We start from the raw sequence: 16176 nt of genomic DNA, 5'->3' as shown, positions 1-16176 counted from the left end.
AAATATATACCTTTCCCTTTAGGAACAGAATATACCCTATTTACTTTCACTAGAAAGATTTATTTTCACATTTGTTTTCCACTAAGGTTATGGACACTATTTTATATTACTTATATTTTAAAAATCTATCTTATATTTTGGAATGATGCCATTAATTTCTACAATATTTTGAGATACTGACAGAGAAGTCTAAATGGTTGACTGAAGGTTTTTAAGCAGCATTTTTCCTCCAAATCTTTAAGAAAATCCCTACTCAAATGATATAGCAGATCATAGAAATAACATGTCTTAAAAGCTAGCAACTGGCTCTTTATCAAGACCATGATGATACATCGGTTTACTAGAGCCTTGCCATTGGATAGATGGGTTGACATGGTGGTTTACAATTGCTTGGCCAGTACAAGTACAGTCATTTAGTAGCATCGTCTGACCTGAACCTTTTGCTAAACCTGGAGGGGTATCTACCTCACCGAGGCCAGGTTGCAATGCTTATGTGTTGTTTACTGTTCATGCCCAAGTCCTGAGTTGTGTGGAGTATTAGGTGCTTCTCACGAGCTAAGAGTTTTTTGGTGGTGATAATGTGTGTTCTCTGGGGAATCGGAATGTCTCCTCACTATCAAGGCTGTGGCTAGGCGCATTGCTGGTTAGTTCCTCTGCCTATTTGATGGGAAATTGCTGTCCGTTATTCCTCTAATTCTCTCTACAAATATACATACTAGATCTTGACACACTACTTCCCTGCCCTGTACCTGGCGTTGCAGAACAGATTGAGACATGTGACAGGAAGAGACAATCACATGTGGATCACATGTTGGAGAAGCCCAGGGGCTGTTGTAAGGTGCTCCAGCTTAGAATCTTGCAGCCCAACCCAAACCTGACGACACGTGTCTGGTTTAGGTTGAGTAGAGTCTGAAAACAACCTGACGTTCTTGGGCGCAGGTTGGGTTGGGTAGTCTCTGATCATCTTCTCCGGCCTGTGGGGTTGGTCAGCGGCAGCTGTGTGCCCCGCTCCTGCCAGCCACTGCTACTTCACTATGCTGTGTGTGCTGTGGAGAGAGTGTGCCAGTGAGTCACAACGTGGCTTGCTCTGCAGCACACACAGCATAGCAAGGCAGTGTCAGAAGGCAGGAGTGGGGCACACGGCCACTACCACACTGACCCCATGGGCAGGAGGTGGCTGAAGATGGATCGCAGGCCTGGGCGTAGGGAGTATGGAGTCCCCACCAGACCAAGTCCCAAGGATGAGGTGGCAGTGTTGAGACAGGTTCGGAGGGAAGTATCAGGTTCACATTGGGTCTGAAAATGACTCATGTCGGATTTGGGCTAATCGGGTTGAGGTCAGGCAGACCTCTACTCCATCTGACAATATTCCCCTAGTGACCATTCACCAGCTGTGGATAGCTGGAGTGCATTGTGGTATGCCCCATCCCCAATTACCTTGATATGCGGCATAGCGCAATATTTGGTCTATGTGGAGGCTGGTGTAAAAGCTGGCTTTACTGGCTCTATACCTGTGGGGACGCTAGTGAACCCTAGTCAGAGGAACACTGCCTGAGCTATGGAGAGGGAGTGGAGCAAAGCAGAGGATCTGTCCCAATATGTTTAATGGCATTCATTTTATTATACTGTGGGTGAGGAATTTATATGTACACTGTAAATCTCTCATAAGAAAATAATAATAATAACCAATACTTTGCAGCACAGTTGCATTGTCTTTTTCAGGTATTGACAAAACACTTCGATGTAACACTTTGAAATAATGGAAATATAATTTCAAATAATTGCTGCTATTTTCTTTTATATAATCACTCATGATCTGTCTTTAAATAATTTGTTATGTTTGAAATATATAACTTTAATCTGGCTGTGGGATGGCATTTCTACTGTTTTTCTAAAATGAGACAATCTCTGAGCATTAATCCTCCAAATCCTATTTAAAAAGTGCAAATTAGGAAGACTAGAATTCCTACTGGGATTTTTTCACAGATTTATGAAACCTCTCAATTCTTAAAAAAAACAAAACCCCACAAATAAAATGGCTAACTATGTAAATGGAAGAAGCATACGTGGCTGCACCTGTGAGTTAAAATTTTCCCCATTTCTTCCCCTAATTGGATTAGCTGGTTTATCTTCTATTTAAAGAAACTAAAATAATTTTGTAGTACTTCGCATTTAGAATTGCTCTCATTGGCAACTCTGACCTCCTCAGTGATGCATTTGGTATACCACATAGCTGGGAATAATAAGAAACCGAACAGAATAAAATACAGATTACCAACTATCTCACTTTTTACTTTTATATGCTATACATAAATAGAATTATATGTGCATGTTTATAATATACATGCTGTAAACAAATGGGAGAGTTGGGTCACATATAAAGGTTTGCACTAATTAAAATTGGGGGGAAGGTTTCCATTTATGGTTTTAAAGTGGGTTGTAATGTGCTGTGGTGGATATATAGCCAGGAGGGCTGAGATAAATATCAAATAAATCACCACAATAAAAGCTTGATCACCCTCTCATGTACAGAGCAACTATGGAATCCCTAAAAAGTGGATACAGACCGTAGATATTCTCTCCTTGTATATTATCTTACTGGGTATCTAGTGTGTTATATATGTTATTGATATAATACGCTGAATTAAAAAACTAAAGCTATAATGTGGGCACTTAAATGCATTGGACCTGTTTTGCCTTTGAATGGAGAGTTCTGCTTAAAACTCCCTGGTAGTATTTGACCCTTTGTTTGCTTCCAAATGTTTGCTTCCATTTTAGTTTATCTCTGAACTACAAGACTAATTGTAAAATGTTGTTAGAAACTATTAATTGCATAATATATCATCTATAAATAAAGAGGCAAGCAGTAGTAGATGTTTTCAGTTATCTGATAAACCTATATCATGTTAAATATATTCTGTTCCATACACCTTCTTCCAAGTGCTGTCCTTTGAAGTCAGAGATTTTGTAGAAGTGAAGCCGTGTGCATTATAAAGGGCAAGTTCAGAGTATGAAATGATTAACACATGAATTTCAGGGAACTCATAATCTCCACATTTTTATAGTTCTTTCACTATTTGAGTTGTTCCTACATCCTACTGAGTAAGCTAGTGTGCTTCTGAAACATGGATCTTTTACTTTCAGAACCAAAAACTGTCTAAAAAGAACAGGTACTGAGAATAATAGATGGTGGGTTCTTCATAGAATCATAGAATATCAGGGTTGGAAGGGACCTCAGGAGATCATCTAATCCAACCCCCTGCTCAAAGCAGGACCAATCCCCAATTTTTGCCCCAGATCCCTAAATGGCCCCCTCAAGGATTGAACTCACAACCCGGGATTTAGCAGCCCAATGCTCAAACCACTGAGCTATCACTCTCCTCCTCTCCCCCCCCTTCAGTTGCATGTTTCTTTTTTTTCTTTTTTCTTCAGTTTGGTAAAAGAGAATCTGTGGTGGACTTTCATCTAGGGGTTTGATGGGATGAAATAATTTTTTCCACAAATGTTATTTTTCTTGCAAATCCCAAAAAGCATGTTCTCAAATATTGATTATTTCATTGAATGTGTCCATTCCACTGTAGGCGTGTGAATGCCTCCTTCACAGTTGTCAGATAACTTTTCTCTCAGTGATACCTGTCAGGGTGGCTCAAGCGCTCTCTGCTGTTGTGTACCACTACATAGCTTAGCAGAGTCCAGGGTAACTCTGAAGTCACTTGGAATCTATACACTATGGAAGAAGAGGAAGCAGTTCCCGCCACAGCAGGCTTACAGATATCGGAGCTTGAGCCCCAAGACCTGCAGAGAATAAGGGACAGGAATTACAGGAGGTGACCACCTCCCTTCTCCTCTGCGACAGTAGGTTTCTCTTGATCAGCAGCTCAGTCTAGACACACATTTTGACAGGTTTGTTTAGGGCAATATACCAGTGCCTACAGGCCCATCTTTTCCTACCAATTATGTTTTGCAATAGTCTCTCCCACTTCCTCTGTGCTTGGACTTGTATCACAACTCTTCAGTGGGTCTTAACCTTTGTGGAGCTGGGATATTCCCTTCAATTTGGTTCTATCCCCCTTCCCACCTGCCTTCCCTGTCCCTCTTCAGGAACCACTCTCATGAGATTGTTCTTCAGCAGGAGGTCCAATCTCTCCTTTTAGTGGGCACCTGTGATGTTCCCCTGGTGTTATCTGGACCAGTGATCTGCTAGGTCACTCCAATCCTTGACTCTGGGAGCCAGCTTTACCCTGCTCTGCTGTGAGAACCCCCACTCCCGGCCTGTTCACGCACAGCCTCTGGCATGTAAGCTGCTCCCAGCTACGTGAGTGAGCACTTTTGGCTAACCGCTGCTTGGATTGTGCAACTGAAAGACACTAGCCAATATCTCCGGTCCCAGTTACAACCCTAGGAACCTCGGTCTTGCAGTGTCCAGTTACGCCCTCTGGATGCTGCAGGTTTATATGAGTTTGTCAATTTAACAAAGAAATTGATATGTACCAGGCTTGTTATCCCACAGGGAGTCTCTGACACACTTCAGACCAAAGGCACTGCTTCAGGTAGAATAAACAAACAAATTTGTTAACTACAAAAGATAGATTTTAAGTGATTATAAGTCAATGCACAAGTCAGATTTGGTCAAAGAAATAAAAGCAAAACATATTCTAAGCTGATCTTAACACTTTCAGTGCCCTTACAAACTTAGATGCTTCTCACCATATGCTGGCTGGTTGCCCTTCAGCTAGGCTTTCCCCTTTGATCAGTGTTTTAGTCGCTTGTTGGCGGTGTCTGTAGATGGAGTTGGAAGAGAGAGAGCATGGCAAAAGTCTCTCCTTTTTATCATGTTCTTTCTTCCCTAGGTTTTGCTCCCCTGTCCCGACCCCATCAGAATCAGGTGAGCATTACCTTATCATAGTCCCAAACTGACCAAGGAAAGAGGGGTGACTCACTCAAGAGTCCAACAGATCCTTTGTTGCTGCCTAGGCTAGTGTCCTTTGTTCCTGTAGGGCTGGGCTGGGTTTGTCCCATACGTACCCTGATGAGGTGTGAACTGCCCCTCTGCTCCTGGAGAGTTTTGTTTGGGCTTGTTTTAAGCCATGAGGACACATTTTCAGCCTCATAACTATATACATTACTATAACAACAGTGTGCAGTGCACCATGAGCCTTTCAAAGATACCTGACATGACAAACTTTGTATTGGTTACCACACAATCATGTTATAAGGATGAACATGGGCGTGCAGGGTGTTCCCCTGAGGTACAGAGTGTCACAGCGCCATAGCAGAAGTTCCTCTGTTTCTCAGGGAGAAAGGTTTTTATTCCTGCTGTTTCCTTATTCACAAAGTAAAAGGCAATCTCAGGCCTATTTTAGATCTGAGTGAAACAAATACCTGAGGAAAATAAAGTTCTGCATGGTTACCCTAGTTTCTATTACTCCTTCCCTGCTGGCCTCAACTTAAAGATCTGTTCAGACTACTGGAAATTTCTCAGGTTCATAGTGAATGGAAGCCACTACCAATTTGCAGTACTTCTGTTTGGCCTATAAGGAGCCCCCCACAGAGTGCATGATGATGGTGGTAGATGCATATCTTTGGAGGTTGGGGATCCATGTGTTCTTCTACCTGGATGACTGGCTAGTGAGAGGCCAATCTGAGATTCAAATACTGTCTGCTGTGACCATCATCTAGTCCACCTTCAGCGCCATCAGTTCTGCTCCATGGAGGAGGGTTGGGGGCATCACAGTCCGAGTTCATTAATGGATGCTTTCTTGCTACCATGAAAGAACTCTGTGCTCTATGCCTGTCCTCTGATACCATTACTTCCCAGAGTCTTGTTCAAGACCAAACAGGACGATGCTTACCTCATACTGAGAGCACCAGCGTTTCCTTGACAACACTGGTTCTCAACCCTACTAGCATTGTCAATGAGATCTCATCTGCCTTTTCTGTTGCACCCAGATGTGATTTTTCAGGACCATGGCCATCTGCTCCACCGCAATCTGCAAGCTTGACAGCCTGGATGCTTTCTGGCTAACACCATTAGAAAGGGCTTGCTCAGAAGACGTTCAGGAATTACTTCTGAATAGTAGAAAGGCTTCAACTAGGTGTACTTACCTGGCTAAATGGAAATGTTTTTCTATCTGGCTCAACAGAAACATGTCTCTTCAGTGCAAGCCTCCATCAACCACATTTAGAGCTATCTGTTGCACCTAAAACATCAAGGTCTGACAGTTCTGCTACAGTACATTTAGCAGCAATTTCAGCTTTTCATCCTTCAGTGAGTCATAGATTGCTTTTTTGCAGTCCCAATATCAGATTTCTAGAAGGGCTAGACAGTTATACCCACAGGTACAAGAACCTGTTCCTCCAGGGGATCTCCACCTGGTGCTAGCAAAATTAATGGGATCACACTTTGAACCTTTTGTGTCTTGCTCCCTACTCCACCTTTCTGACAGTGGCATTTATGGTTGTGGTAACCTCAGCAGGCTGAGAGCCTTAGTCTCAGAATTTCCTTGTACAGTTTTCTAGAAGGATAAAGTTTACCTCCACCTCCACCCAAAATTCCTGACAAAGGTGGTTTCCAATTTCCACATTAACCAAGCAAATTATTTGCCAGTTTTCTTCCCAAAGCCTCACATGCATAGAGATGAGGATAAACTTCATTCATTGGATGTTAAAAGAGTGTTAGCCTTCTACTTGGACCACGCTGATATTGGCATCCTTTCATCAGCGAGAGACGGTGGGAATTGCAGCCTATGATGTAAATGGTTTTCAATGTCCCATATGACTGAATAGTCGAATCCGAGATTTGCATGATCTTTGGCAGTTGCAAATACGTGTGTCTTGGTTGGGAGTTGCTTGCTTCCTGTGGGCACTTTTCTCTTCAAGCTGTAGGAGCCAGCTCCTGTCATGGACTTTGATACCCTGATGGAGATAATGGCGCCACTTGTTATGATCACTTGCCAAGATTTCCCTTTGTTTGGGAGCAATTCAAAATTCCTCCATATCTCGCTTGCATGTGTCTTTATAGCGAAGCCTGGGATCATAGAATCATAGACTATCAGGGTTGGAAGGAACCTCAGGAGGTCATCTAGTCCAACCCCCTGCTCAAAGCAGGACCAATCCCCAATTTTTGCCCCAGATCCCTAAATGGCCACCTCAAGGATTGAACTCACAACCCTGGGTTTAGCAGGCCAATGCTCAAACCACTGAGCTATCCCTCCCCCCAAAATGTCTGGGATGTCTGGTTGTTCTTGTTCCCTCTGATAGCTCCCCATATAGCATGTCCTTGGGTATGCATCTGTCTTCCAGCTACTCGTCTGGGCTGGGTGGACTATACTGGGTCCTTTGGATCCTCAGTGTAAGTTATTTGTCATGACTGCAGACAAGATGAAAGGCCAACTGGCTTCCCCTTAGTGAATTTCATCCTGCATTCATTTGTGCTACCAGTTAACGAATATCCTGTCACTTCCTAGAGCTTCTGCCCACTCAAGCAGCTTCAGCAGCTTTCCTTGTGCAAGTACCTATTTAAGACATTTGCAAAGCAACAACTTGGTCATCGGTTCACATTTTTGCTGCTCATTATGCCATTTCCAGTCAGTGTAGGAATGGAGCCAATTTCTGACGGGTTGTTCTACAATCACTGTTCAGGTAGACTCCGAGCCCTTCTCCATGTTAAACTGCTTGTGATTCCCCTACAGTGAAATGGGCACGTGCAATCATTCAAAGAAGAAAAAATATTTACCTACTATGACATTCCGGGGTACAATCCAGCCAGTGAGGGGTTGTGTCACCGCCTGCCCTGCAGCCTGGGGTACCTCACAATGCTTTGCAGATGTAGCTCCCAATTTGAGCCCCTCACAAACAGCCAAACAGAATGTAGGTGACTCCCTGAGTGTCTGTGTATAGCTGCAGCCTGCAGCATACTCCAGTCACACTCTGGCTTCCACCAGCCTGAGTTACTACTTGGAGGGTGACCCCAACACACTCCCAGTCCTGAATTTTCCTTCAAAATGTGGGTTTTGCAATGTCCAGCCCTTTCCTGGAAAGTTAAAATATTTTAGGTATGTTGCCCCTGTAAGGGAAAAATGTCCAACAGTTTGCTACTTTAAATGGGGTTACCGAAACAATTCAGTTTGAATGTAACACTGGATTTGTTTGATTCAAGAAGAAAACAAGTTTATTTAACCACAAAGAGAGAGATTTTAAGTGAGTACAACCATACGGCATTAAAGTCAGAAATGGTTACAAGAGAAATAAAGAGAAAATGTCTTCTTGTGCTAAAACTTAACAAATTAGACTTGGTTCAAGATCAGATCCTTACCACATGATCCCAACAACACGGCTGTCCAAATTTCAGGTCAGGTTCTCTCCAAAAGTCAAATGGCTGCTTCCTTTTGTTGTCTTAGGTCAGAGAGAGAGAGAGAGAGATGGATAGGAAGAGATACCATGAGGTGTTTTTACCCCTCACTTTGTAGTCCAGTCCCCCTTTGAAATGCATTTCCTTGAAGGGTTACCCTGAGATAAAGTTAATTCCTGCTGTGAGGACGGAGACAAGGAGTCTTGTGGTGTAAGAGGTTCCATACTGTTGTTTGCTAAAATGCAGATCTGTTTGTTCCTGCCCCCATTCCTTGCCAAAGCATGGCCACATGACAGGTGGTTGCCCATCAGCTTTGATGACACCTGGCTAGAGGTGTCAACTTTGAGAAACTGTTTTACCCACTCTCCAAACTTGTCTGGTAAACACCTTGAGTCATAATTTCCCCTTATGTTTATAACTTTACCTATAGTGTTGCTACACACATTTCACCATGATCTTACTGACTAGTGAGTAGTTAATTTTCAAATGCTACCTCGCAAGGCTTATTTTGTACAAAGATTATTACTATAGTGGTGAATACAGGGGTACGTTCGGTCACGCCTACCTTTCTGTAAGTGGTGTTCTTCGAAATGTGTTGCACATGTCCATTCCATGACCCACTCTCCTCCTCCTCTCTATCGGAGTCTATCCAGTAAGAAGGGAGTCGGGGTGGCTCTGTCCTCTTATACATGCATGCAGTGGCATGCGACGGCCCAGGGCGCTCAAGCTGCCCTGATAGGTACTGAAGAGGGGAAAAAGTTCTCTGACAACTGCGCACGAGGCATGCACGCACCCACAGTGGAATGGACATGTGTAACACATCTTGGAGAACAACAGTCACAGAAAGGTAGGTGACTGTTTTTTAGTGATATTCCACCAGTATGCTGGGTATTGTACTTTGAGAGTGGCCCATTGCACCTTCTTGGTCTTTATGAAAATCAGGCTGAATAACCTGACACAAAAATAAATAAATAAATACATCTCGATGAAGAGAAGTAGGGAAAGGAAGGTCAAAACATACATTTATAAATTATACAGGATTTTAAAAAAATGATAGTATTTCATTTTTTTCCTCAGCCATCTTATGTCTGAATACATTAGGATGACAGACCCAGAACGTGATCAGATTGATCAAGATGCTCAAATATTTATGAGGACATGTGCTGATGCCATTCAACAGCTGAGAACAGAAGGTAAAATTAATAAAATCGTAAATGGATTATGTTAATTATTGAAGAGTTAATGATAAATGCTGATATGACTGTGAAGGTTGAACAATATTCTGAGCAACCTTTAAAAAGAAAGATACATAGGGTTTAATTTTCCATTCACTTAAACCCTTGTAACTCCATTGACTTCAGTGGAATTATTTTTGATGTACATCTGTTTGAGTGGTTTCAGAGTAACAGCCGTGTTAGTCTGTATTCGCAAAAAGAAAAGGAGTACTTGTGGCACCTTAGAGACTAACCAATTTATTTGAGCATGAGCTTTCGTGAGCTACAGCTCACTTCATCGGATGCATACCGTGGAAACTGCAGCAGACTTTATATACACACAGAGAATATGAAACAATACCTCCTCCCACCCCACTGTCCTGCTGGTAATAGCTTATCTAAAGTGATCATCAAGTTGGGCCATTTCCAGCACAAATCCAGGTTTTCTCACCCTCTACCCCCCCCCACAAATTCACTCTCCTGCTGGACAACTTGTTACTTTGGATGGGCTGTCACCAGCAGGAGAGTGAATTTGTGTGGGGGGGTGGAGGGTGAGAAAACCTGGATTTGTGCTGGAAATGGCCCAACTTGATGATCACTTTAGATAAGCTATTACCAGCAGGACAGTGGGGTGGGAGGAGGTATTGTTTCATATTCTCTGTGTGTATATAAAGTCTGCTGCAGTTTCCACGGTATGCATCCGATGAAGTGAGCTGTAGCTCACGAAAGCTCATGCTTAAATAAATTGGTTAGTCTCTAAGGTGCCAAAAGTACTCCTTTTCTATCTGTTTGAGTAAACATTGGCTGGGAATGACGAACCGTGGCCACTGGGAGCTGCGGGGGGCCATGCCTGCTGATGGTCAACATCAGCAAAATGTCTTGCGTCCCGCAATCAGGTTACCCTGATGAGCCGCAGGTTGCCCACCACTGTCTTAAATCTACTCCTGGTTCAAAGCGGGATAGACCAAAGTGCACTAGGGAACTGTTAGTAGATTCACACCCCCGCTTGCCACAAACTAAACATTCATATAGACAAGCCAAGAAGAATTAGTTGTATACAACTAAGTGACAATGGTTTCATTATGCAAAGTTTTCTTGATAGCACGCTTGGAATATTGTGGCCACTGCTGGATACTGAGTTTGTAAAGGAATATGGCCAATCTTGATAGTTTGAGGAAGAAGCTTCTGATATCCAGATGAAAGCCTTGCAGGATATATTTTATGAGGGTTCATGACCTGAGTGTTCTTTTGCCTTTTTAAAATTGATTTGATTGCATGCACCAAGTCATGTCAGTACGTGGCATGTCCAAGGTCATGGTCAATCATGACAGGTCAAGCTACAAGAAGAGGACAAAATTGATTGAACTGATAAAAGATAATTTCTAACTAGGGTTTTGATTTTGGGGGTTTATTAATTTTATTTGGGGGGGATTCTTTTTAGCAATTTTTGAGTTTTATGTAGATGTCCAAAAATTGAGGGAGGGGAGGTTGGGGCTCTCTTTGGATACATTCTTTGTATATTTTACTCAAATATACTGTAATGAGTAATCTGTTTGTAATATTTCATATGCTCTTTAACATAATACTGTTTCAAACAGCACTACATTAAAGCACACTGAGGTACCCTTAGTGCTCACCAGCAGGATCTGCATGGACCAGTTAATTTGCAACACTTCAGTGCACATTAGAAATCACACTTCTGTAGTCTGTATTACTGCTCTGTGTAGACAAGCCCTTAGAAACAAGTATCTATTTCTTGTCTTTATTGTATAAACACCAATTTCATTTTTTGTATCTGAGAGGTTTTATCTGTGTTTATTGGTTAAAATCTTAAAATTAGAAGCCCGATTTATAACTAATGCCAATGGGAGCATTCCAAAGAGGACCATCAGCACAGGGAGTAGACTATTAAGAGAGGAGACTGGAACACATGGTAAAGATAAATTCAAGGAATGGGTGGGCATACTGTGTCAGGGTTGGATAACCCTAGGTTGACTTGCTAAAAAGCCGGTCTTTCCTAATATGTGATAAGTGTACCAAAGGTTTGCATCAAATTTAAGCTTCCATAGATAGATAGATACGCATCTGCAGCACTAATAAGAAATGTATTTCTGTAATGTAGCCATGGGAGCTATATGTTGTTAAAATAAAAAACATAAATATTTAAGGGCCAAATTGGTGCTTGGCACTGGGCAAGACATAAATATCAAGACAATCTCTATCCTGGAGAGTCTATAGTCTAGTACGTTACAGGCAAGTTGAGTCTTTAGATTTGTCTCTTTAAGCTTAGCTTCAGCAAAAGTCTATTTTTAATACAAATGTAATTGACACATAACTAGGGAACCTGAAGAAACTATCTACGAGCAATGATAAAAGGTAAACTACGTGATACTATTTTTTATTTTCTTTAACTGCTATTGTGAAGATATAAATTTAATTTCTTAAAATATACTAATAGATTTTTGGAAATATAAAGATGTATATAAAGAGTATATTCTGTGGAAAACTGAAAAGGTAGGCTTTCATATTTTTCAACACAAAGTGTAAAATATTATCTTGAAATTTTTCATTTCAGCACACAAGAACGTCCAATCCCCACAAGTGAGGGAGCACAGAGCAGCTGTCTTGGATTTCATTGAAGATTATTTAAAAAGTACCCTATGCATGTTTTTCTACAAATGTATAACAGTTCAAAGTGAATAATTATTTGATTGTACAATATTGTCAACCTCTTTATTTTCATATTTTTAAGATCATACTGATAATTTCTGAGAGAAAATCATGGTCGTCTAACTACGTTTTTTTCTGTTCTTCTTGACATTTTTGAACAGGAGTGTGTAAGCTGTACTCTGAACAAAGAGCCATCCGAGTCAAACGAATGGTAGATAAGAAAAGATTGTGAGTACTGTTACTTTAAATTGCCCGGTTCCCTATGTAACTCTTTAGCTGAATAAATATGAACCTAGTGCATGGGACTAGCAAATTTCAGCTGATGCACATATTCATTAGAAGCAACAATATGTGCAGCTTTCATTGTGAACGGCAGCATATTCGTACTTTTTATGCCTGTATCACACCGTGAAGGCTATAAAATTGCTGAATGCTAAAATATATAACCATTTGTTCCAGATTTCAGATAAGTATATGAATAAACCACAGAATTGTTAAAAGAAGGATTAACAATCTGACTTGAAACCCACAAATACAAGGAAACTCTTGTGTAGATCTGAAATTGCCTCTGTAATCCATCCTTTTTAAAATTAGATCTATGCTACTGTGTGTAAGATCATCCAGTTTGGGGACAGTGCAACCTGACAATATTCCTCAAACCTGATAGGGAGGATACCCTCTCCGTGTGTAATTGTTCACTCTTCATGCCCATTCAGCTCTGATCTTTCTGCGGACACTGCTAAGAGGGATAAAAGAATGCTTGAGTTAGCATTTTTTGTGATGTGGACTAACTAGAAACTGGATTGAAACCACAAACTCATAGCTCATCAAACAGCTATTGGAAAATAACAGCTTTCTCCTGCCACTAGCATGAGTTAGATTCGAACTAGTCACCTAGAGGTGAAAAGTCTTAGTACTGTTTTACTACTCCCCTGAAACATCTGGTCATCCAAGGAAGGCTACTATGAAAGAATATGAAGGTTGTTGCTTTTTTCCAACCAAGGGTTACAAACACAGCTGCCTGCAAGTTTTTTCTTTTTGGTTTGTTCATTTTCATGTGGGGAGACTGAGTGAGAAAGTTAACAATTTAAAGTTGGTCACTTCTAAAAACCAAAGTCTCTAAAGTTGTAATACTGCCAACTTTTTCTGAGTCTTCACAATGCACATTTTAACCCTGTTTTCCCTGAGGCAGGTTTTCATGTGGAAATAACAAATTGCACAATGTATGTGCCAGTAGTTAAAGTCTCAAACATTTTTCAAAGAACTCATACTCCTTTATCTGGTTAGAGTGCAAACATGTCAGATATTATTTTAATTAAAACTAGTGGGGTGGTCTTTAAATATCCTCTGGTATGTTGTATCTCCAGAATCATACAACATCTGTAATTAGAGGTGATGGGATTCACTTGAGGCTTTTCCCCTTAGAAATAAATAGCTGTAAGATATATTTTATTTTTCTTTTGTGGAGAGGTTCAAACCAACTATATTAGAAAGTCAGGATAACGCCTTACAATTTTTTGTAACCCATTGAGAGGCAGCTTCTCATACAACACAATGGAAAAAAACCAACCCAGCAATAAAGTCTTGCACATTAGGCATAAAATCTTGTCAGATTCAGTATTCTTCATATTGAATTTTGAAGAAAAAAACAGTTTGATTCCAGCAGTCATCTAATTAAGCTAATAAATGTTCCCTGCTATTCTGCTCACCATGTTGTTGTGCTATCACCTCCATGTGAAGCCCATTTTCAAGATGCCTCATTGAACTAAATGGGGAAAACAAATCAATTTTATGTGCGCTAACAATGGAGCAAAAGAGATACACTAGAAGTTAGAACTTCTCTCAAGGCTAAGCAACAGTATAACACTTAAATAAAATCTTGAGTAAAAGACCAAAATATGTTGTTTTGCCAGTCTTACCCAGTGTAAGAACCAGAAAACAGATGTTAACCAGGTGGAGGCTGTATGCACTGCAGATGTGATGTAATAGCTAAATTGCTATTTAAATTAAAATTCAATTTAAATAAATCACAGGGCATAAACCAATCTTTCTGATGACTTAAAGAAAAATTGTTTTTTTTCATATGCCTTCAACAAGTTGATTTGTAATTTCCCTAAGGATTTCAGTAGACACTTCATGTGATAATAAGAATTTGTTTTATTATTTAAACTAGGTTTTGTTAAAGTCTGCTGCATTGCAGACTTTTTATTAATTGTTAATTGAAAATGGGTATTTTAGCATACTCTGGAAGGTAAGGATTACAAAAAATAAAGGGATATATTTATTTAAAAGTCAATTAATCCTTCATCAGATCTTCTTTACTGCAGTTTAGCAGGCATTAAATATATGCTTGTTAATAGGAGCCTTTTTTAGTATTATATAAGTAAATCTTGTTTCTCTTTATTTAGATGAGCATTCTAAATCTTAAACAAACTATCTGGGTGTTGTAATTTCCTGACATAATATAATTTGGCTTTGTGTATTCAAAACTTCTGCCAATTAGATTCGACTAATTTCCCAAAATGAATGTTAAGAGAAGTGGGCTGTTTCCCTTCCATTTTATGTTGCTAGGTTACTGACCTAGTGGATGGTGAGGAAGCAGTAGATGTAATATATCTTGATTTTTAATAAGGTGTTTGGCACAGTCCCCTCTGATATTCTCATAAACAAATTAGGAAAATGCAGTCTAGGTTAAATTACTATAAAGTGGGTACATAACTGGTTAAAAGACCGTACTCGAACAGTAGTTATCAATGGTTTGCTGTCAAACAGAGAGTGTATCTAGTGGGATCCTGCAGGGATTCGTCTTGGGACCAGTACTAGTCAGCGTTTGATTAATAACTGGAAAATGAAACGGAGAGTATGCTTATAAAGTTTGCAGATGACACCAAACTGAGAGGGGTTGCAAGCACTTTGGAGGACAGGATTAGAATTCAAAATAACCTTTAGTTTGAGAAAAGAAGGCTGTGGGGGACTTGGTAATAGTCTTCAAATATGTTAAAAGCTGTTAAATGAAGAATGTGATTAATTGTTATTCATGTCCACTGAAGACAGGACAAGAAGTAATGGGCTTAATCTTCAGCAAAGGGAATGTAGGTTAGATATGAGGGTAGTTAAGATCTGAAACAAGCTTCTAAGGGAGGTTGTGGAATCCCCATCATTAGAGGTTTTTAAGAACAGGTTGGGCAAGCAGCTGTCAGGGATGGTCTAGGTTTACTTGGTCCTGCCTCAGCAGAAAGGGCTGGACATGATGACCTCTCAAGGTCCCTTCCAGCCCTACATTGCTACGATTTTATGAAATGTGCCTAATCAGTTAAAAATAGTTATATTAATTGATATTTAAAATTATATTTTATCTCCGATTATAAACTGTTCATAGGTACAGACTGCAAACTCTGGCAGTGGATACAGCTTTTAAAGAGAGAACAGATTTTTTATTCAACTCAAGTTAGTTTTCATTTACATGGGGAATTAGTATTGTATTGTTTTTCAGAGCAATTATGCAAATTGTTATTGTCATCTTCAGCAAGTCATAGATTTCTATCTATAGTACAGATGCAGGAGGCTTTTTTTTACTGTACATGCTTCCCCCAAGACCCAGTTCTTGTAGTTAATTTATAGGACCAGAGTTCATGTTACCTCTCTTTTTGTCTTGTTTTAAATATAGTGAGAATGAGCAGATTAGACTTTTTATCCCACTTTCTCCATTTTTTATTAATATCCTAACTGGGTACATACCAAAGGAATTATACACAAGTATTTAGACAGAGTAAAAGGTCATATGTGAGATTTTTTGTGTGTTAGAGAAAGCTACTGCAATACCTAGTGCACTGGGTTGGCAGGTGTTATTGCCTGATAGTTTTTATCAGTCATTTGCATTCTTGGGTAGCAAATTTTCATCAATACTTGAAAAAATATAAAGAGGTCAGATCTGCTATTTAG

At 40.2% G+C, this 16176-nt stretch overlaps 1 protein-coding gene across 6 annotated transcripts in view; it reads left to right on the top strand.

Moving 5' to 3' along the window:
* Window positions 1–16176, top strand: part of STX18 (syntaxin 18) — a 118397-nt gene that overhangs the window by 68180 nt on the left and 34041 nt on the right. For 4 of the 6 annotated variants that reach the window (XM_073342517.1, XM_073342516.1, XM_073342515.1 and 1 more), the window contains 3 exons: window positions 9428–9543; window positions 12140–12217; window positions 12396–12462. In XM_073342517.1, coding sequence (XP_073198618.1) covers window positions 9428–9543; window positions 12140–12217; window positions 12396–12462 — 261 coding nt within the window. Of the gene's footprint in view, window positions 1–4850; window positions 4886–9427; window positions 9544–12139; window positions 12218–12395; window positions 12463–16176 lie in introns of all 6 variants that reach the window. The other 2 variants (XM_073342520.1, XM_073342518.1) reach the window with 2 other exon arrangements.

Source organism: Lepidochelys kempii, chromosome 4 (assembly GCF_965140265.1).
Source record: "Lepidochelys kempii isolate rLepKem1 chromosome 4, rLepKem1.hap2, whole genome shotgun sequence".
Taxonomy (NCBI): domain Eukaryota; kingdom Metazoa; phylum Chordata; order Testudines; family Cheloniidae; genus Lepidochelys; species Lepidochelys kempii.
Note: the sequence above shows the minus strand (reverse complement) of the source record. Positions and strands in the feature narration are given on the sequence as shown.